At 40.9% G+C, this 23,244-nt stretch overlaps 1 protein-coding gene across 2 annotated transcripts in view; it reads right to left on the bottom strand.

Moving 5' to 3' along the window:
- The window catches only part of LOC120559787 (paired box protein Pax-7-like), a 95,643-nt gene that overhangs the window by 42,213 nt on the left and 30,186 nt on the right, over positions 1–23,244 (bottom strand). For both annotated transcript variants that reach the window (XM_039801806.1, XM_039801807.1), the window contains exons 6-7: positions 9,004–9,169; positions 6,963–7,162 (exon numbers count right to left, since the gene is read on the bottom strand). In XM_039801806.1, coding sequence (XP_039657740.1) covers positions 6,963–7,162; positions 9,004–9,169 — 366 coding nt within the window. The remainder of the gene's footprint in view (positions 1–6,962; positions 7,163–9,003; positions 9,170–23,244) is intronic.

Genomic DNA, 23,244 nt, shown 5'->3' with positions numbered 1-23,244 from the left:
ACACACACACACACACACACACACACACACATACACACATCGATGGCAGCAAGCTTCCATGCAGGGTGCTGGCCTGACCATTGAGAGCAATTTCGATAAGTAGACGATCCGCTCTACCTCCTGAGCCACAGCCACCCCATGCCTGAAACAAGAAACCTCTTACTCTGGATATAGTCTTCAAATGATAAAAGGCAGCGTTTGCGATGTTGGTGAGATAGCTCTGGAATGTTAGGGCTTAATCAACGATGACGATGACCACATTTCTGTCCTGTGTAGTAATTTTCGGAGAGAAAGAGGCCAAAGAGGCTAAGCATCAATTACAAGGATTTCTGTCGTGTCACTAAAAGTTGTCAGACATCCAGGTGTTTATGCAAACTTTAGAAACGGCTTTACTAAATGTAAGATCATTGGTAGGAAAAACATTAAATCACTGCCCTAATGAGTTATTCAAAGTGAACTCACCATTGGCCTCACATTTAATAAACCTTTTCTTAAATTTAGTAGATAAGTGTTTTTGATGCAGACTTAGTAGCCAGGTGTGCAGTGGTGGAGAGGGAGGGTTTGCTCTTAGTCAAGTCAAAGCAACATCATCCAGCAATTTACTGTTGTGGCCAATCAAATTGACTCAAAAGAAAAATCCACTTCCTGGATCATATTTCATTGTCTAACCTGTACTTAAAGCAACATGCACACAACAATCCATCCCGAAACAGGCACACACAGGCTCACTATGACACAGATACCAGGTAAATAAATATACAGTATGAACCTTAAACTAAGTGACATATAGTTTGTGCTTTATAATTGAAATACTGTAACTGCTTCTCTAATATACTTTTGCACTCACAAACAAATGTATTCCTTGATAACATTAGATTTATTAACTATTACATCTTTTGACACCTAACTGGCACCAACTTGTGCATTGTAAATGCAATGTACAAATAAGCATGTACACTTTTGTGTGACCTATTAGCAGCCACACTATCTTTAAATTAGACTACATTAAATATAGTAATTGTCTATTACCTCCTAACCCAATGAATGGTCCTTCTCAGGGCCTATGGTTGGATCTGGTTTAAATCTGATGCATATTTTAGTGTTATGTTCAAATGGAAAGGGCTGAATCTCGCCTGTGTTCATGTATAAGATGTCCAAATGTAGAAAGAATATGGCACAACCAGATGATGCACAAGGCAACCATATGGTGAGGAACATGCATTTATTACATATAACTAATATATTGTGCAATGCCTGGTATCTTGATCAAATGAGAAAGAAAGACAAAGGGATCCCTGTTGGAGCGTGTGCCTGTTCGGAATGGGCCGATTGCTTGGCTCCCAGTATTATTATTATTATTATTATTATTATTATTATTATTATTATTATTATTATTATTGTTGTTGTTTATTATTATTATTATACAGAGAGAAGTGAGTGTGGCAGCCGCAAGAAAGAAAGACCTTGTAGTCGCAGGACAATACTGGCGTCTCTCTTCCACAGAAAGTTGCTAGATTTGTCACTAGTCATTTCTGTGAACCCCTGCTGCTGTACAGAGGCCTGTGGGCTCTCCAATGGTAGCAGAGCTGTGAACCGCAATCAGCCGTCTAGGGATTTAGCAACTCCCCGTCCCACACTGTTGTACAGAGCCTTGCAACAGCATACTGTATGTGACGTTTTTGTTTCGAAAACTGGGGCGACGAGTGCTCAGCTGGCCCAACTTTGACCGTCTCCCTGGTGTGTCAGGGCCTTAACACTGCCATTGGTTTACAGGTTGTAAGGATTTAGTAAATGTCCACACAGCTCTGAGGTGCACAAAAGGTTTCTCATAGGTAGCCTGCTTTTCATTTTGCTTTATTATTCTCCCAGGTCAGTGATTCCAGCATTGGGCAAGTTGCTTGGAAATTCAATTCAATTTTATTTATCGTGTCAAATCACAACAGTAGTTACAGTATATCAGGACACTTTACATATAGAGTAGGTCTAGACCACACTCTATCATTTACAAAGACCCAACAATTCCCCCCCAAGAGCAAGCATTCAATGGCGAGGAAAAACTTCCTTTAAACAGGCAGACAGACCCAGGCTCTTGGTGGGAGGCCATCTCCCGCGGTCGGTTTGGGACACAGAGAAACTGATTGATTGAATAATTATAGCAGTTGGTATGATGCGCCGTGGCACTTATAGTAACAATAAAGATAATATAACTATGACTAGAAATAATAGTGGTAGCAGTGCAGGGCGTAGAGCAGGACCATTGTGGAAATTGTAATTAATTACTTTGCTAATTACTCATTGAAAAAGTATTCATCAAATGTTACTAATAAGTTAACAGTAGAAGTAACAATTGTTTTACTATCCATACTTTTTATTTTCCATACTTTAATTACTTTGCATTAATCAGCACACCTCTGACTAAGGTGACTCCCAACACATTTAATGTTAAATACATGTGTAGGAACATCATGATTTAATGAACAAACCAGCCTACACTTTATTCACTGACCATAGGAAGGAGACTTTGCGAGGTACCAGTGTCTGGATGCAACAAGTACAACCCCCAATTCCAATGAAGTTGGGACATTGTGTAAAACGTAAATAAAAACAGAATACAATGATTTGCAAATCCTGTTAAACCTATATTGCAACACGTTCCAAAAATAGCTGGGACAGGGGCATGTTTACCACTGTGTTAAATCACCTTTCCTCTTAACAACAATAAGCGTTTGGGAACTGAGGACAGTAATTAGTGAAGCTTTGTAGGTGGAATTCTTTCCCTTTCTTGCTTGATGTACGACTTCAGTTGCTCAACAGTCTCAGTTGTCAAATTTTGCGCTTCATAATGCGCCACACATTTTCAATGAGATGTTGTCTTCCAAACGGGAGTTTTACCAGTGGGTAAACGCGCACCAACTTTTACTAGTTACCAGCTAACGGTAGCAGAATGTACGCTCAACTCAGTGTCGCTTCGGTGTGTTCTGAGGCACTTTTTGGAGAGACAGAAGCCGACTGATCAGTCCGACTGCCTTTTCTGCCGACGCTCGGCCGTAGGATTGGTGTGTCAGAGCCTTAAAAGGGACATGTTGACATTGTTTAAAGCACTTTTGATGTTGATATTGTTTCCAAAATCATATGTGGTGTATATGGTGTATCATTTACAGAAACTAATAAGACTTGTAGAAGGTGCCTCTTTCAACTTAACAGCTAAAAGCTTGAGTTAGATTTGATGTTACACTCTATTGGCTCCAAGCTGTTAATAATCCTACAAGTCAAAGTGGAGGGAGGGATGCTGGACAAATTGCTGGATCTAGTTAACGGCGTAAGGTTACTCAGATAGTGATGAGGCTGCCACAAGGGGGCGTGATACACATTGCTTAAGGCACGGCCCATACTGTTCAAATGTCAGGAGACAAATAAACGAGAAGCCTCTCGAGTTGTATGAACGTGTCACGGAGCATTCATTCCGCAAGTAGAAACTTGTACATATGGTAGGCATAAGGCTGAGTGGAGGCTAACTTAGTTAGCATAGCTGCGGACATGTTGAGAAGGGCTGCACTGTGTTAAGGCTATAGATGCGGACAAAACAAAATGCCGCAGATACCGCCGTGCTGCCCGAGTTGTGACTGTTTCACCATTGAGATGTGTTTCCCCTACCTGAACCTGAGCCAAACCTTATGTCCTACCCTTAACAACATAGGGATACTATCATTTTAACAGGAGGGAAACGCTATTTGATGGAGAAACACACTTCAACACACCAGCGTGTCAGCGTCTCCGTGACTACATCCGGACGTGTGACGAACACAGAGAACTCCTCCCAGTGTTGCCACAATGTGTTGATGGAAGAAGAGAACACACAAAATCAGTACAAAGAGAGTGGGACCCACTTTATGGCAAGGAGTAGCCAATCAAACATTGAAAGGGGCGTAAGGGCGTAACTTGAAGCTGGTGGCATAACTTGAAGGGTCCTACAGGCTGCAGACGGACTCACTTGCTCCGTTTGGGGCGGGACTTAAATGTGCTCTGACAGGTAGAAGATATGCCGTGACGATGCAGCACCACAATGATAAATCAGCACATACCCCGCTTTCTCTTGTAGTGATTGAAGTTCCAACCACTAGAGGCAGCAACGACTAGTGTTCCTACCTGTAAGCTGCACTTGTATTGTCTTGACTAGACAGTAGACTCTCTCTCTCTCTCTCTCTCTCTGTATGTGTTGTTGATAGCTCTCGTCCTTACCTGGCCGGTGTGAATCAGAGCGGTTGAGCAGCAAGCAGAGATGGAGACTCGAGTCTGAGACTCTGACTCGAGTCGCACTTAAGTCGCACAAACAGCTGACTTCAGACTTGACTCGGACTCGACCCAAAAGACTTCAGACTTGACTTGCGACTGGACCCAAAAGACTTCAGACTTGACTTGCGACTTGACCCAAAGACTTCAGACTTGACTCGGACTCGAGCTTCGAGACTCGTCAACAACCTGTTTTCATGCAATTATTGCTTTTTAAATCTAAATGTATTCATGTATTTCTATTTTCTTTTATTGGCGCATATACGTTGTGGAAACGTTTAACGAGCTCCATGTCCCCTGCCCTTTGCCATAATGTGCAACGTAATGCAACGTAATTTGTCATTAGTTTTGCTTTCAATAACTTCATAAACAGTGGCAGTAAGCGAACAGCTACATGCAAGGTGTGTGGCACCAAGATAAATGATGATCAACAACGTCGAACTTCATCAGGCATCTCAAAACGCACCTAAATAGGTCAGTCACTTGCTAATGTGAAAGAGACGTTACATTTAGCATATATCGTCACAGGTAACAAGCTAACCATCGCAAAGTGTTGTGCTAATGCTGGGAACAGGCAAATTATATCTTTATAGTTTGTTGTTCTTTGTTTGTAAAGCGTCTTTGAGTTCCATGTAAAGCGCTATATAAAACTTATGTATTATTATTATTATTATAGTTAGTAGTCACTGAGGCTCAGACATCCATGGCGCACAGGAGGCGGGATGCACAGATCCATCTCCCCTGGAACAAACGCTGTGTCGGGTGGGCAAACTCATGCGATGCGTAATTGATACCGTGGATGATTTGTATGCTATTAAGTGAACAAGGTGTACCCCAGTCCACTAAACACTGGGCCGTCTTGACTGTCTTAATTCTGCACATATTTCTGTTACTGTAGTCCTATTTGCTATTTCATTATTTCATCCATGCGTGGCGCAGCAGATTTGTGCGCGCTGTCACCTGCCGTGGAGACGCTGGCCTCACTAACCTCTCCTCCTCGGAGTCAGATCTCCCTCGCGCTTGACTCAGTTTCACTGAGCGTACTAACACTTATATAAATAAATAAACTGCATTACATCAGTGAGTTCAAACTGCTTATTGTGCGTGATTTGGACTGACTGAGATGCATGTTGTTCTGTAACTGGTGTGGCGCTGCCACTATTCTCTTGATTTACACTTCGACAGAAATTTTTTTGAGTGAAAGAGACGTTACATTTAGCATATATCATCACAGGTAACAAGCTAACCATCGCAAAGTGTTGTGCTAATGCTGGGAACATGCAAATTGTATCTTTATAGTTGTATCCATATGATGTGACAGACTGAGGTTAATATTTCACCAGGTCCGAGGGCGAGTGATGTGTTAAGTAGACCCCATAAAGTTATCCTACAACTGATTCTGATACTGTACTGTATGGATGGTAGCTACAGGACATGCTTTGAATTCATAAGACTTAACAATATAGTGTTAGGGACAGATCAGATGGCCAGAGACTTGAGACTTGACTTGGACTCGTGGCAAAAGACTTGAGCCTTGACTTGAACTTGCCCCTCAAAGACTTGAGACTTGACTTGTACTCAAGCTTAAAGACTTGAGACTCGACTTAGACTTCCAAAAAATGACTTGTGAACATCTCTGGCAGCAAGGGGCTAAAAGTACTACTACTACTGAGGAACATTAGATCATAAAAAGTCCAGGGAATAGGCTGTTTGCCTGCTGACTAAGACAAAAGTAACGAGCAACGAGCCCATTTCAATTTCGGTAATTGTTATTGCGTTATTTAAATTGAAAAGTTAAGTAGTTACGTTTCTAGTTATTGCTGAAAGTAGTGGAATTACAGTAACGGGTTACTTTTTAATGCATTACAAATATTTACTGGGACCACTACAGCAAATTGCAGTTGAACATTTTGTATATAGGCATTTACATTATAGACACTGCTTTTGGCCACAATTAAGCACATTGTTACCAAGAGCCTGGGTCTGTCTGAGGTTTCTTCCCAAGAGGGAGTTTTTCCTCGCCACTGTCGCACTGCTTGCTCTTGAGGGAATTACTGTAATTGTTGGGGCTTTGTAAATTATAGAGTGTGGTCTAGACCTACTCTATCTGTAAAGTGTCTTGAGATAACTCATGTTATGATTTGATACTATAAATAAAATTGAATTGAATTGAATTGACCAAACACACTCCAGCCATATACAGGTTTCAACCGAGTCTGGTTTCCCTACAGCAGGAATGTGGCAGGCAGCGTTCTGATATTCCATGAGTGTTGAAACAGATAAATATTGATTTCTTCTTTCTTCTTTTCTCTTGCATCCAAGCACATCCAATTTCTTAAAAAGGTTCCCTTAATTAACGTTACAACACATTAGTGTAATATTTTCAGCTGATTCAGAGAATCATGAGGGCAGCTGAAACAGTTCAGAGATTAATATGCCGATATTTGTACAATCTAATCATATAAAAAAATTAATAATAATCTTTAAAAAAACATACCTTGCTTGTAGAAAACGTTTGCTTGAGCCAGTTAAAGTTAAAGTTAAATGATCAGGATGGTACCACCTCCGCCTCATTTTGAGCCAGGAAAACAGCCCAACACTGGTCCGGTTGATGTTTAGTTATGTTATGATATCCTCATGCCTAAATGTTATAGTAGTCCAGCGGGTCTTACCTGTGGGGAAAGTCCATTGCTGACAGGGTTGACGTGGTTGCTTGGTGCTGCAGAGCTCATAAAGGAGTCAGGGTAGCTGGAGAAGCCGTGGCGGTTGGAGGCCAGACCGTAGGCAGAGCTGCTGTCAGTGCTGGACAGACCGCTCTGGTGCATGGTGGATGGAGGTAACGGCTGGGGACGGTGAACTGTGCCACCACCGTCTGAAGGGCAAAACACAACAGCACAAAGCTGAGCACCTAAAGATACACCAGCTTAAACCTTCCCCCATTCCTGTACCTTCCTTTTGTGCAATAACACATCTATTTCTTCAATTGCTCAAGCATGTACACAGGACAGGAGCTAGGCTAGCAGTTTCCCACAGCTACCAGTTTATGTGCTAAACGGGACTAAACCATACTGTAAAAATATGAAAATGTTTACTGAGGTATATAAATCAAGTGAGAAGTAGGGTCATTTTCTCATAGACAGGAAGTGACTTCTTTTTGGAGCCAGTGGAGTCGCCCCCTGTTGGAAATTAGATAGAATGCAGCTTTAAGGTAATACTGATGAAATGATATTAAACTTGATTTATTACCTTAAACATTCATAATGAGATTATGGTCTCAATCTCTAGTTTCAAGTCTTCTTCAATACAGCATAATGTTCATTTAGTAAATGATGCTCCCATTTATTTTAAACTTGCTTTAGGACCTGTCAATCAGGACAGAGGCTTAGCGATGCTAACCATGCACTGTGGACATTAAAATAGACCTCAACTTGTTTTAGGCTGTTGTCTGTGTTTTCATATTAAACTTTGAACCTCTCACTGTGTCTTTTCACTTCGGCAAAGTTAATTAAATAAAAAAGTCTTGTTCAGCATTCTGCCAACTAACCTAGCTAGCTACAGCTAGCGTTAGCTGGTAAGTTAAGAGAAAGTCTGCATTTTTTCTGTACTGCCGTACATGCAGATGAACGGTGCCAGTACCCAGGTCCGTGTTTACAGGCTGATAAATCTCTGCAAGATGACTTGCTTCAGAAGGGTTGAAAATATTCAACTTTCCCTCTTTACAAACAAACAACGTGGGTTGGCCACGTCATCCTCCCTAGCTCCACTGTCTCCGTCAAAAATCGTCACGTCGGGTTTCAAAAAACCAAGATGGCGACGGCAGTCCACAAACCAATTGGTGACGTCACAGATGCTATGCCCATTATTTTCACATTCTATGGTTGTGACCCAGCTCGTATCTGATTTGTTATGACCAGGGCTCAACCAGTGTTGACTGGCTTGGTTTGAATTGACAAAAGAAGGGTTGAACACAGGTCAGATAACCCTGGTCCGACCCGGGTCATTGTTGTGAAACAACAATTATTTTGACTGCACTGCATCTGTTTTCTTTGTTTACTTTTTATGTTGTAAATAATGTTGATAAAAGTACATTATTATATAACTATTAGGTGGGGGTGTTATGGCAAAATCTTCTATCACGGTATATATAATGTATTGAAATAAACTACAGTGTGCAAATGTAATAATCATGTAATTCCAGCTTCAATACAAATGACAACAATATTTTTAATAGTTCTTTTAAAGGCTGGGATGCCTCATCCTGCTCTGTATTTACAACTTCCCTCTCCTATGTCTGCCCATGTCACGTTAGGCAGTGGATTCATGAGATCAAGCAAAAATCATGGGATCATGCAAGAATCACAATATCACGAGAGAATAGCGCTCATGGTGGGAAGAGTATTGCCAAATTGGTGGACACATTTCTACTGTTGCACGGTATACTGTTATGTCGCTCAGCCCTAATGTCTATGATATGATACTTTTTTTTTTAAACCACACATATTAGACAGCACTCTCCACCACCATCATTATCAAAACACCAAATGAGGGAATATGTTTTGGAAAAATGTTGTTCATCCCCCCAGTAGAGGTCCACACACCTGGAGAAGCTGTTGTGGAGGCACCTTACTAACACACTGCATGCTGTTGTTTACTGTCATTTGTCACCCATCTTTATATTTTATTTTATAAGTGTAAATGTGTTATCTTCTCTACCTTGGGACAGAGTGTTGGTTGGGTAGCTGGACTCTGGCAGCTGGTATGTAGGAAGTGTTGGCATTCCTGTGGGAGGAAATCCGCCCGGCAACAGGTGGTTGAAAGCTGCTAGCTGATTAGCTCCTGCTTGTTTTCGCCACCTGGCCCTTCGATTGCTGAACCAAACCTGAAACAAAGAGCAAAAACCCAAATGGATCAGTTTAATTGGTCATTCAACTGTATCTCAGAGTCAGAGTGAGCTCTCCTGTTTCATTTTAATAAATTACAAATTAACTTGTCTGACCAAAACCATTTTTTGTACTAGGCTGTAAACATGTTTATTTTTGCTACAAAGTTTGGATTTTTTAACATGGGGAATAACTCTGCTCAGCAGCCACTTGAGGAACTGCAGTTCAGCCGCAGAGCTGCTGCTTTAATAATAAACCTATGACAAATATAATTTTCATCTTCTTACTGATATATCACTATTACTGAAATAAAAAACACTTTACCTGACACACCCTAGTGTTAGCTTAACACTTCACTTAATGTTAGCTTAAAAGAAGGATTAACATTACCTCTTGATATTAAATTAAACAAGTTCATAACATTAAAATATTGTAAAAAACGTTTTTCCATGTTGCTTAGTTTGGCATTTCTTTTGCATGAACATCCAAAAGCAGCACAAGAGTCTGTCTTTTTGTCTGAGTCTTTATGGTCAATCAGGTCAGATGTCCGTCCCAAAATGGCAGCGGCACAGACGCATCTCACACAGCCGTAGGTGGTATCTAAGTATTTATACCTATGCTGGTCTGTGCTCATCTCAGCCCAAACACTTCATTAGCATTACAGGGTAAGTTAATGGCCCATCGTGTGCCACAGGTCTTCCTGCGCCCTTTGAGCGTAACTCTGCATTCATATTGAAAACACAGGTCTTCCCATTTATTTTGAATGGGGGTAGTGCATTTAGGCTGTGCTGGTGAGGCCGCATGGGGAAGCCAAAGAACACCTTGTATTGCTACTTTTGGAGAAAAAACAACCCTGTGTCACACTGCAGTGGCCAGTCATGTAACAGAGATCAGACTTTTCGTTGTGTTTTGAGGCAGCGTGAAAGTCCCGTACAGGAAACAGGAAACATCACTGCCTCTCTTGCTGCCACAAGAAAGTTTTAAAACACCAAACACAAGCACTAAACTGCCCGGGAGTTTGTGGAACAGCTGAATGTTTCCTCAGTCCCTTCGTCTCTTTACTTTCTCTCTTTCTCCGGGAAATTAAGTTGCCTTCAAGTGCGCTCGAAAACGTCCGGGTCTATAAACGATCTGACAGAAAACAGTAACTGTGAAATATAAAGTCTACTTGTGCTACATTGGGGAATTAAAGAACACAACAGGACATCACACAAATGGGCCGTTTCAGTGACACTTCCACACCTGCGCACAACCCTGCAGAGAATCGCCATATCCCCTTTTGGTGATGTGAATGCAGCCTAAGTCACTGTTTTATGTCACATACGGCACAAAAAGCAAGTCTTTATGAATTCCCCTTTACATCTTTCCTTAACCTCATAACGTTTTCCATCCAGGTCAAGGAAAAGTGGTTAGGAAAAGACATGGACGGAATTTCATTAACTTCTTTTTAGAGGCAGTGGAGTGTCCCCCTGCTGGAAATTAGATAGAATGCAGCTTTAAGGTAATACTGCATTGGCTTCACGTTTCAGATCCAGAAGTTGTCGCTTGTTCTCAACTAATCCTGGGTAGATGTCTTCCCCTGACTTTTTTTCTGACCCAGAAACGTTTGTCTACCACTTCGTGTACAGAAAAACCCAAGCATCTTAAACATTAGGATTTAATTGGTAGCTGTCCCAATTAATAGAAATAAGATCATTAATAAATAAGTTTAGATTCATTTCTTATACTGTTTAATTGTGATTAATTTTGGTGATGATTTGGGGTATTTTTTTAATCTTACATACACAGAAAATAACTGAGTGATCCAAGCAGTGTGACAATACACCAGCTTGAGAAAATCTATTAGGGTGTGTGACAAGTATTCAGTCAGGTAGACTAACATGAAGGGGTGACTCGTGTAGGCTTATTAATTAATTGGGTTAGATTTAAATTCCCAAACATATTTTTTTCAGAAGACTTATAAAGCCAGTTTTTACTAAAGTTGTCTCATATAATAATTATATTTTTGCATGTAAAGGAGTTGATGGTAGCATTCAAACAGGTAATAGACTCTGCAGGTGCAGAGGGAGGTCTATACACTGTATGTTTCCGATGGTAATACATTTATTCTCATGATAAATTACCTTAACAAAAAGGCCTTCAGAATGTATTGGCTTGGCTCAAGGTGTAATTAACTCAGAGACCAAGTTAGAGGAAACACAAGGAGCCACACCACCACCCCTGGAGCATCCCTCAGCTCTATATAAGTGTCATTTGTGAGTTTAATTTCATTGTCTGATATTTTACTACCAAGCCATGTTTCAGACAATAACATTGGGTTTATGTCTATGAGTAAGTCAACATTGAAATGGACTTCCACCGTTCAAATTAATGCTTTTTAATCATTTATTATCATCCAGTTTGAAGGCAAAAAATAATAAATGTCAATGTTCACACATAAACTAGACTAGAGAAGTATAACCATAGTATATAAGGCATGCAGCTTTGTAGAGGTTGTAGAGATATGAAATATGAATCACATATAAAACACTTAACAAACACCAAACCAAAAAGAAGCCATTCAAGCCTACCAAGGGCCAAGGCATCTCTCTGAGTTAAAGTGTAACTCTCGCCAAAATGCATCCTAGGGTCTTTTTGTGAATGTACCCGAGTCAAACTTTTGTTTAAAAGCATAATTAGGACAGAAGCGCCACTTTTAAGATTGACCATATTTTCGTTTTCGGTCAATTGGCCTTTTGAATGGGAGTGCTAGGGGCACTGCTATGATCGCATCAAAATCACTATTTTTAAAACACTAAGAAGGCTCGACACAACATGAAACTTTGCTCCAAGTATCACCAGGGGCTCTACACATGAACTCCAGCATTGAGAAGATTGTTTGTGTACACAGAGTTTACTAAACAGAAAGGTTTTGAACAACTCACTTTAGCAGTTGGTTTTTCCGCTCGCCGCCATCTTGCCAGTCAAAAAGTGTCGATCTCCGAATGTGAATGAACGGGCTCCATAGGAGGAAATGTCACTTATATGAGGCTCCTTTTTCAACTACAAGGTCAATATTGTTTTTCACTAACGACAAAACAACAAATTATCCGTACATTTATATGGAACTAAGCTTTAGGAGCTTTCCATCTTTACTCTCCTCCCTGTTACGTTGCATTCACTTTTTGACTGGCAAGATGGCGGCAAGCGGAAAAACCAACTGCTAAAGTGAGTTGTTCAAAACCTTTATTTTTAGTAAACTCTGTAAGCACAGTATCTGAATAAACCTAACCCTAGTACAAGTAGTATCATCAGTTGTCTAGAAGTGTAGTGTCATTAGTTAAGGGTTTAAAAAGAAAAGGAAGGCTGCTGAACATGAGGACATGTCAAACACACACACACACACACACACACACACACACACACACACACACACACACACACACACACACACACAGTACACTGAGCTAAATCAGGCAGATTGTGAAATGACCAAGGGAGTGTATTGCCAAAAGCTAAACTGTCTTCTTTTTCAACTCAGCAGGGCACTAATTTCCAAGTTCTTAATTAAAGCCAACAAAAAGAGAGACTTTCAGGGCAGGTAGCAGCCCGACACTTTGCAGGAAACACACTCACAGAGCCTGGATTTGTCTCCACACACTGACCCACATACAGGTAAATGCATTTTTATCCATATACCACTCGTATGAGTTAAAACACACACACGCACGCATGCACGCGTACACACACACACACACACACACACACACAGAGCAGGAATCTATGTATTGCCTCCAGCTTTCCACCTGCCCATTTTCTCCAGGAATCCTCCTTTTTTCATTTGGAGCAATTGGAAACATGCCTTTCAAGTGTAGAAGATCATTTGGACTCTTATTTCTGTAGAGGAGACTGAAATAATTAGAACCGGTGTTGACGCCCTCAGGTACTACTGCAAGAGAAGCAGAAGAAGTAGAGTCTGACTGATCAACTCAATAGTCCAAAGACATGACTGTGGAGAGTAAAGTAAAGGATCCTAAGACAGAGAGTTGGTAAGAGACATAACAGCTGAAGAGCTGCTGTTATCCATTCACCAACACCTTCAGTGTGCAGGGATATAGTATGGAATACTTTAGGTTCAGTTCACAAAGTCTCTGCTTCACAAGAGTCAAAGGGCTTTTTGTGTGGATATACTGTATGTAAATATGACTTCTGCTCCTTCTTTTCTCTGGAAAGGAGGAAAATGTTCACCTTCTCTTGAACATCCAGTAGCCTGACCAGAATCTGCCTGGGACCATCTCTGTCACTGTCGACTCCTGTATGAATAGCAGCAGCAGTATTACGAACAAAGCAGTTGTTCATCTTACCAACCGCTATAATTATTATGAATCATATTTCTGTATATCTGTATTGGTGTCTCTGTGTCCCATCCTGTAGCGGCAGATGGCCGCCCACCAGGAGTCTGGGTCGGTCTGAGGTTTCTGCCTGTTTAAAGGAGGTTTATCCTGGCAAACAAATGCTTGATCTTGGGGGGGAATTGTTGGCTCTCTGTAAATGATAGTGTGTGATTTAGACCTACTCTATCTGTAAAGTGTCCTGAGATAACTCCTTTTAGGATTTGACACTATAAATAAAAATCTAGTGTTTGTTACATTCAGAACATGAGAGCGTTGGCAGAAGGATGACGCAAGTTGATGACATGTCTATGTCTCTGCTTGCATCACTTTTCTTTTTTAATTAACATCAAAGAGCTGCATTCATTGTACCATCTAACATGCTTTTAGATTTCATACCCTTTATAAACACTTCATAAACAAAACCATAAAACAATAATAACAATACAATTAAGAGTAAACACATAACAAATTCTCAATATACACATATTCATAAACAGCATAACAAAACAACATAAATAAAAATTTAATTTCCGAAAAAAGGAGTAGGAAGAAGTTTTCACTTCCCAAACTTTCCTTTTAAATCATAGACAGATTGTTCAGTGCTCATTTGTACCAGATCTCTAAACTACCGAGCCTGTGCCTTTAAAACAGAATGTTGATCACAATATCCAACATGGTTGACTATGCTTATGGCTCGTTATGAGTGTAATGTGCTGTAGGTTTTGCCCCATACCTCCCCACTGTAAGTCAGAGCCGGTAATATGAGTGAACAGACAGGGATCCAGAACGTGTCTTGTTTTTCCCAGAACTTCAGCGCTCCTGGCCAACTTGTATTGTATTTTCACATGCTCTTTTTATATCAACATTGTAAATCATAGCTTGTATGCCAGTGTTTATTTTGCAGTTTCCAAACAGCATATTCTTTGTTTTGTTCAAATTGAATAATAATTTGTCCTTCACATTTTTGTGAGAGATGCCACTGTGTGCCATAAATAACAATAATCACAAAATAACCTTGGTTGAACAAGGCTTATAGTGAAGGGATTTGAACTGTGATTTGCTTATTCTTCCAGAGTCTGGCTAATCTATTTTGAAATGACTAAATATTGTTTCTAGAGCAGCTACAGGAACGATTACGACACTCTAAATCATAGTATAATATTCCTTACAGTTTGAAAAAGAATGAAGAACACAGCCATGAGTCAGTATCAGTCCTTCATCCTGTCCTCCTCCCTCTGCTGCTGCTGGGATTTCAGGCTCCGCTTTCCTTTTCAGCAGAGGTGGGGGACTCGAGTCGCCCGACTTGACACGAGTCTGACTTATGGTCAGGGTTATTATAGTTTTGCATTTTTCATTAGTTTTTACTTTTATTTCATTTAGACTTTTTGTTTTCAAATTCAGTTTAGTTTTTATTTTTTGAAAATGCTTAGTTTTAGATTAGTTTTTATTAGTTTTAGTGTTAGTCAGTCTTTTTTGTAATATGGGTTATTGGTCAGGGGCAAGATTCAAAAAGGTCAGAAAAAGTATTGTGTAATAATAACTCAACAAAAACATCATACAATTTTAGAAATATGTATTCACAATGTATTCAACAATACTACCGGTACATAAAATGTACATATGAGGATGAGCACAAATATGTAAACAGCCTTCACAAGACGCCGCAGTAAGTGCAAAATGTGTAAGGGACGTGGACCCTGGAAAAAACCTAAATAGCCAAAAGACTAAAGAAGACAGACATGAACAGGTGTTTTGAACTTTGGTTCGAGTAAAGTGGCGAACTTTTTGAAGTCAATCGACTCACACAGTTGTGTAGACATCCCAGTATCAACACACGTACTAACCCACGCTTCCTCCCACTTATGGTGTTCTTGCGTATTTACTAACCAGCAGCTATCGGGCTGCCGGTGAAAGCCCTCCTGTAGTGTTCTCTGTCCTACGGTTGTCTCCGTCATGCTGCCTGGCCCTGTATCCATACATCCATGCCCTGTACCCATACATCCATGCCCTGTATCCATACATCCATGCCCTGTACCCATACATCCATGCCCTGTACCCATACATCCATGCCCTGTACCCATACGTCCATGCCCTGTATCCATACATCCATGCCCTGTACCCATACATCAATGCCCTGTACCCATACATCAATGCCCTGTACCCATACATACATGCCCTGTACCCATACATCCATGCCCTGTACCCATACATCAATGCCCTGTACCCATACATCTATGCCCGGTACCGGGGTTAGCTTCTGTTTCAGGGAAAGGGGGCTTTGCGTTATCCTTTACCTTGTTAAGGTAAGCTAGGTTAGCCTCCTTGTGCTCGCTTCTCAAATGTACTTTCAAATTCGTGGGATTTTTCCATTTAATTAATTGTCCACATATTTTACCACCTTCCACTGCGAGGCACTTGCTTTTATCTGACACAGGCATAATCAAATAGGACTCTGCCGCTTTCTTCCAACTTTCGGTAGCGCCATGATGCCAGGCGAGGGGCACGGACTATGGTGTGTTCAATTTGACATGGAATGAATCAATCAAGATGCCAGACTGATCTGCGAGTAGAAAACTGGAGCTCGCGAGATCAGGACGGTCTCATGAGGCTACCAGGCTGTGCCCTTTTTTAAGGTATTGAGAAGTTACATTTTATCTTTAGAACATCTTTGTGCTATATGCGCCACCCTGCCAATTTGCTAGGCAACCTTCCAGAGCCCGGCAGACCAGCAGAGGTAAACGTAGGAGGCAGCCGTCATGGAAGGGATAATGCCCAAACAACCCGTTCTCACTCCCAACTCGTAAAATACGGACGTTTGGGCAGTGGCTGTCAGAGTCAGAAACGACGCAAAAAGCACCCTTCATGTGTGTAGAACGCACCGGGGAGAGCAGCAGCTACACTGCGTTTGAAGATGACGTATCACTAAGAGCGACTACGTTAGCGAGTAGTATGAAAGCCCAAAATCTGCATATGGAGGTTGGTTGAGGGGTGGATGGGTCAAACAACACAGGACTTTCACCCAGGAGACCGGAGTTCATGTCCCACGTGTCACGTTTCCTAAACCCAACTGTCGCTTTCTTCTTTATCCACGACCTTTTCCTTAACCAAACCTAACCTAAAGTGACGCCAACAGTCCCAACCCAGCGCAATTAGATAAGAGCGTTTAGATCTGAATAACAACGCCAAAGGTACCTGACCAAGCGTACGTATTTTACGCGATGGGAGTGAGAATGCGTTGGCCCAAAAAAGTAACATTTGGTTTAAAGAGTTTGTAGTCGATGCTCGTTGTAAAAAAGAACAGCGGTGTGGAAGGATTGTAACTCAAAAAAATTACAAACACGAGAACCGCAACATACAACACAACACAAACAAAGCTGTTTTCAAAAATAACATTGTGCAGTTTTCAGAAAAGTGTTTGTTTACACGTACCCGTGTATATATGCCGTCAATGCAGTCAAGAGCGTGCCAAACACGTTAGCCAATCAGAATCCCGAAAATATCAACAACAGCAACGAATCACTTCCTCTTTCTCTCTCTCGGCTGCCTAAACCGCCGTTTGTCTCAGTTTACATCCAAACGTGCAAACGAAGATTTAAAAAATCTCCACTCTGGCCAGAGTTTTTAGAAAGACTCGCTTTCAGAGGAGAATTCTCTGTTTGCGTGTAAACGAAGGGCACAAACGAAGGAAAATGTCTCCCGTTTGTAAAAATAACCATGTACGTGTAAACAGGGTCTTGTTAACAATTTGCTATTAGCTTAACAAGCCTACTGTGGCTGTGTAAAACAACAACTGTGGAAAAAGCAAGTGGAAATATTGCTTTTCTACTTTTTACTATTAATTTATTATCAATATTTATTTATTATTTGCTCTGTTTACATTCATTTTCAACCCGAAACATTTAGCGACAAAAAGAAATCAACAGAGAACTGAAATATTGAATATAATAATGAAATATTATCTAACAAGTGTATTGTGTAGAGAGCCGAAGTCATGCTCCTTCCTGTGGAGCTCATGGGACCTTAATTCGGAAAAAATATGAACGGTAGTGAATGGGGAGAGGCAAATAATTTTTTGATCCCGTTTGAATTGAGCCATGGATTACACATATGATGTTCGTCAATTTAAAAGATAATTTTTCAACCGAAGAAAGTCTCAGTTAGCCGTAGGTTTGTCGTAGTGCCACTTAGTTTTGTGTGAAACCGCCCAGTGAACTACATCTCTCGTCTCACACAATTTACGTCACCTAGCTTGATGCTCAACTTGCTCGCTAGCTAGCTAGCTTAGCTCTGTTCCACAACACATGTAACGTTATCTTAACTGCTGGGTTTTATCCAGTCAAGTGTTTTCAGCAGAGAAGCAAAAGAACGAGCAAGATCCTCTGCTCATTAGAGTCACGTTACATCACTGGTACGATACACACAGACATCGTAGCTTCAGCCAGACGTCATCCATGAGACATTAAAGTGTGTAGTCTTTCTAATTACGTATTTTCACAGTCTTATACTTCAACAGTTTAACAATGAACGGAGACTTTCTTCGTTTGAAAAATAATGCTTTAAATTGACGAACATCATATTTGTAATCCATGGCTCAATTCAAACGGGATCAAAAACTAATTATTATCTCTCCATTGACTCTCGTTCCTATTTTTTCCAAATTAAGGTCCCATGTACCGGAAGCAGAAGGGTGTGACTTTGGCTCTCTATTGCTCTGCTGTAAAGGCTAACAGTGCTCGGTTAGCAGAATGACATCATGTTAGCAAGCTCAGCCGAAACGACATGTCATAAACGGAGTAGTCTATATCTACGATTTTCCACTTCTGGGGATTGCTCTGGTGCCCCCGGAAATCTTCGGTGGATTTAGGAGGACTATGGTTAACTGTTCCTCAGATCTCTGCAAGGTAAAACTGTTCAGAGTTTTCTGTTGCACGACTAAAACAACTTTTAAACATACACATGTTCCACCGAAACAAGTTCCTTCCCGAGGTTATTTAGCAGAGGCACGTGGCTCCGCCCAGAGCTTAGCACCGCCCATGACGATTGTGATTGGTTTAAAGAAAGGCCAATAAACCAGAACACGTTTTTCTCCCATCCAGAATGCTATGTGGACTCGACAGACCTTCATCCGCAGTGCTGTGGAGGAAGGTCTGGACAAGCAAGACTATAAACAGAGTAACAGCCATTGTTAGCCACTATGTTAATGGCATTGATTACTAAGCCAAACGGTGCTGTCCAATCCACTTTATTTATATAGCACAATTTAGCAAGGTTTCCAAAGTGCTGCACAAAAAGATAAAACAGAATAGATAACACAATAAAAGCAAAATAAAAAGATGAGGTACCCAATATAAAAGATAAAAAGCAATAAAATTAAATAAGTAGAATAAATTAAAAAAAAATAAAATGCACTGCCCGCACACAATAAAAATATGCAAGTATACACATAAGATCAACACTCTACCTGGTGTTAAAAGCCAAAGAAAAGAGGTGGGTTTTAAGAAGAGTTGCTGTCACTACTATGTTAGTGGTTTATAAGCACCTGTTTCTTGCAGTGTCACGTTAATGAGTCTCTCTCTACTAATGTTACTCTCTCTACGGTAACGTCAGCTCTGTGCTCTAAGACCTCACAATGCCTTGTGTTTCTCACTCCCGTTAACTTGTTGTTCATCAGACGTGACATGACATGAGCATTTTTTTTTCACACGCGGGTAGGCCAAGGCGAGAAGAGGGAGATTCGCTAACTTTAGCCAACATATTTATAAAAAATAAACATTCAAATAGGAATCTCAGCATTCAGTTAGTATTGATTCCTTTTAGTATTCAAATTATATTTGACTTTGGGAATTCGTTCCAACAGCCCTAGTGTGTGTGTAGGAGCTGAGAACTCTCAGCAAAGTTTGCTACACGAAAGTGTTATAATTGTCGGGTAAATTCTAGGGGGCATTGATAGTGAGTTTACTCAGGGCTCCAGACTAACTTTTTTCACAAGGAGCACAGTGGCCCCCTACTGAAAATTTTAGGGGCGCAACCATAAAATTTAGGGGCACACACCGTAAATCAACATGCTAACCAAATATTCACATTTCTACTAATTTCCACTGTATTAATAATAAATACTTTGATAATAGATGCAGAAATTACAATGTGCTGTTTCAAATTCAGTGTCACGTTTGAAGATGCAACATAGAAGGCACCATTGCTGTAATGACAGTAAACAAAATATAAAAAAAATATACCAACTCTAGTCTACAATTACAATGAATTCACCTTAAAATTAAACATGCATTGTTTAGGCTACTACCCTTAGGGTTGGGTACCTTTCGTATCTGAACCAATATTGGTACAGATACCTGAAATTATGTTCCAGTACCCAACGGTACATTTTTTCGGTACTTTCCCTCTGTAATTACAAAACAATTATTTCAGTTGTAAAAATAATTCCAAACCTATTTATCCTATGTACTTAGAACATTATTATTATTATTACATTGTTATTTTATTAGAATATGTTACACTCTAAAGAAGTTAAACAAAAATAAAAATAAAACCCCTCCCTCTCTCCTCCCAAACCCGTCCCTACAACCTATTAAATTGAATAATTATTTATTTCTTACTCACTGTAACTTTTTTAGCCTTATTTTCATCATGACCGTTTTTAATTGCGCTTTAATGTTTCATGTAAAGCACTTTGAATTGCCTTGTTGCTGAAAGGAGCTGTAGAAATAAAGTTGCCTTGCCTTACACCCTCAGCCTGTCAGTCAGTCACCAGGGCACAGCTGCACACAGTTGAGCCTGCTGCTTGTCTCAGAGGAAGTGTAACGTCAACAGCACCGTGACTGTTTTTAATATCATATTGCAGAAAACGCTGTCTGCGTGAAGTTTTTAAAAACTGTAACCATACTTGAAACCACCTTATCGGCATCACTCACTGTGACTTCAACAAAACAGCCGACGTAGTTTGCGCCGATCGCAACTCTGCGTGTGTGCGAGTGTGTGTGTTTGTGTCGGAGCACCGCTCTCTGGGCTAGATTTATCAAGCCGTTTGCGCCTGTTTCCAGGCGCTAATTGGTCGCAAAGACGGACGTAACCGATGCGGGCTATTTACAAACAGGGCGCACTTGGGTAAAATCGCAGATTGTCTGCCACATGAGCGAGAAGAGACAAGTTGCTCTTTCAATATGCGTTCGTGGGAGGGTCATGGGGAAAGTGGGAGTTCCACCCAGAAAGGTGGGAGGATAAGCGCAAAGTGCACCTAATTATATATTCCGTGGTATTTATAAAGACTGTCAGTTAGAGCGCGCCTCTATTCTGCGGGGGAAATTCTCCGCCTCTTAAAAGCAGGTCTAAACCAGCTGCAATCGAGTTTCCTCGTAGACCTTTATATGCCGCTGGTGAAATGGCAACAGTAATTTGAGCAAGACGAAGACATAGGCGAGGCTGAAAATATGTTTTAACACAAGAATCACACTTTGTCAGTGAACACAACATCATTTAGCGTTACAGATCAAACAGCCATGAAATATTAGAGTTACTGGAAGAAATCAAAGATGAAATTGAATCTCCCATTCAGCGTTCACATCCCATTCCAGCAGTTGTTAAACTCCTCGCTACATTACAAATATTGGCATCAGGATCATTTCAAACAGTCATAGCATCAGCAGTGGGGATATCGCAGTCTGCACTCAGCCATATCATAGCACCAGTACCGCTTTGCTACAGCGCAATTTACGGTCTAGTGGGCGGAGAAAGACGCTGATTGGCTGATGGGTGTCAGGGTTGATAAATACTACGCAAAATGTGGAAGCATAGCGTGCGCTATTACCGAACTCGCATAAACAGACGCAGCGCAAACTGCGCTAGTGTTAGTAAATCAGGCCCTCTGTCTATTTTCAGAGAGGACAGATAAGCTTGCGCTTACGCGCTCAGGTACCTACGTTTCGACATTTAACGTGTAAAAAAAGGGGGCAAATGTACTGGTCGTACATGTGCGACTGGATGTAAAATTCAGTCGCACACTCTCAAATTTTGGTCGCAAAATGCGACCATTTGGTCGCAGTCTGGAGCCCTGATTACTACGTCCTTTCTGACTTAAATACAGACAGGAAGTTATCTAGCAACATCACTGGAACTATAGATGTCCAAACATCTAAGCAATGACTGCAATGAAAGCTCCAGAACAAGTGAGAAAGTGGACCTTGAGTTGGGTTGGTTTTGTCAACTGTACATTAACTGCTCCTCTTTGAAAAACTGTGAAACGTGTCAGTGGATGTAAGATGACCTGCGTAGATAATTCTGAGGTCTGCAGGTATAAGAACTAATTGACAGAGTGTGGACTTGTTTCCATGCCATACTGGTTTCTCACTCTGGGTTTTTCCTGGGTCTTGATTGATCCACGTTGCAGTTGTGGATTAAAGCTCCCATGAGACAGCCTCAGACACTTTAGTGATGCGCTGTGAATTTTACAGTGAGTGGTGGGCTTGAAAGTGGTGGGAAATACAGATTCCAGCCAAGATGTCAGGGAGTGAGACATGCATGAGGAATGTGCCCCCCACCCCACTGCTGAACACCTAACAGCTGTTGTTACAGCTCTACAGTATTTTCTCCAGCAGTACTGGGACACTGGGGAGCTGTCAAAAGCCAACAGAGATCAAAGACAGGGTTCTTAGCTGGGATGGGAACAGCTGGCAGTCTCTAGCATTATACTGTATGTATGTGTGAGTAATAGTTGAACTCAGTGGGTAAATATGGAACTTGGTCTCTTAAGTAATGTGGCATCTTTTGCAATAATAATCATAGAGGTTAACAGAACAGCTTGAATGCAGAATCTGTAGGCAACGGAACAAGATTTTTTTTTTTTTTTTTATGTATCTGCATTCATATGCAGATATCTGTTTATAGAGACATCTTCTCTAAACTCCAACATTCTCACTTCCATAACCAATATCTGGATATCCGCTGGCTACATTGGAACCCCCGAAATATTTGCTATTAGTCCTAGAGGTTAAGCCGGGCTCAGACTACAGGAGCATCCGACGGTTTGATGCCAAATTCAACCTTCCCTGATAATCAGCGAGAAATCTGGTCTAGGACCTGACTCGGTATCGATGTTCTCCCCGAAAATTCCAAACATGTTTGATATTTAGGTAGTAAAAATCTGGATGATTACGATAATGTTTGTGTCAGTACTTTTACAATAGCCAATGAGAGAGAGAGTCCTGGAGCAGCTGACAGTGTCGCCAAGCAAGAGTAAACAGGGGGTTGAAAGGGTTAAACTCGTCCGATTTTAGCTTGCTATATTTGAGAGGGCTAGTAGAAATAATAATAATAGGTGGTCACCTGGTCTGGTTGCCCAGAGTTTAGAGAAGTGGACAAGTGGCCCAAAGATTGCCAGTTCAAATCACTGGTGAGATGACAGCTGGCCTGGCAACCAGAGGTGTCAAAAGTATTCACATTCATTACTCAAGTAGAAGTATAGATACTAGGGTTTGAAAATACTTCTGTAGAAGTTGAAGTATCAACTCAAGCTTTTTACTCAAGTAAAAGTGTAAAAGTACTGGTTTCAAAAGGGGAAAAAAGGACAAAAGCTTAGCCCACCCCACAGGGGCCTATAGTGCACTACCCCACCTCCACAAAAAAACATTTTTCTAAAGGCCATAATGACTATAACGTTATATTAAAATCATACGTGCAAACTCAGAAGG

This window comes from Perca fluviatilis, chromosome 5 (genome assembly GCF_010015445.1).
Source record: "Perca fluviatilis chromosome 5, GENO_Pfluv_1.0, whole genome shotgun sequence".
Taxonomy (NCBI): domain Eukaryota; kingdom Metazoa; phylum Chordata; class Actinopteri; order Perciformes; family Percidae; genus Perca; species Perca fluviatilis.
This window is presented reverse-complemented; position numbering and strand designations above follow the sequence as displayed.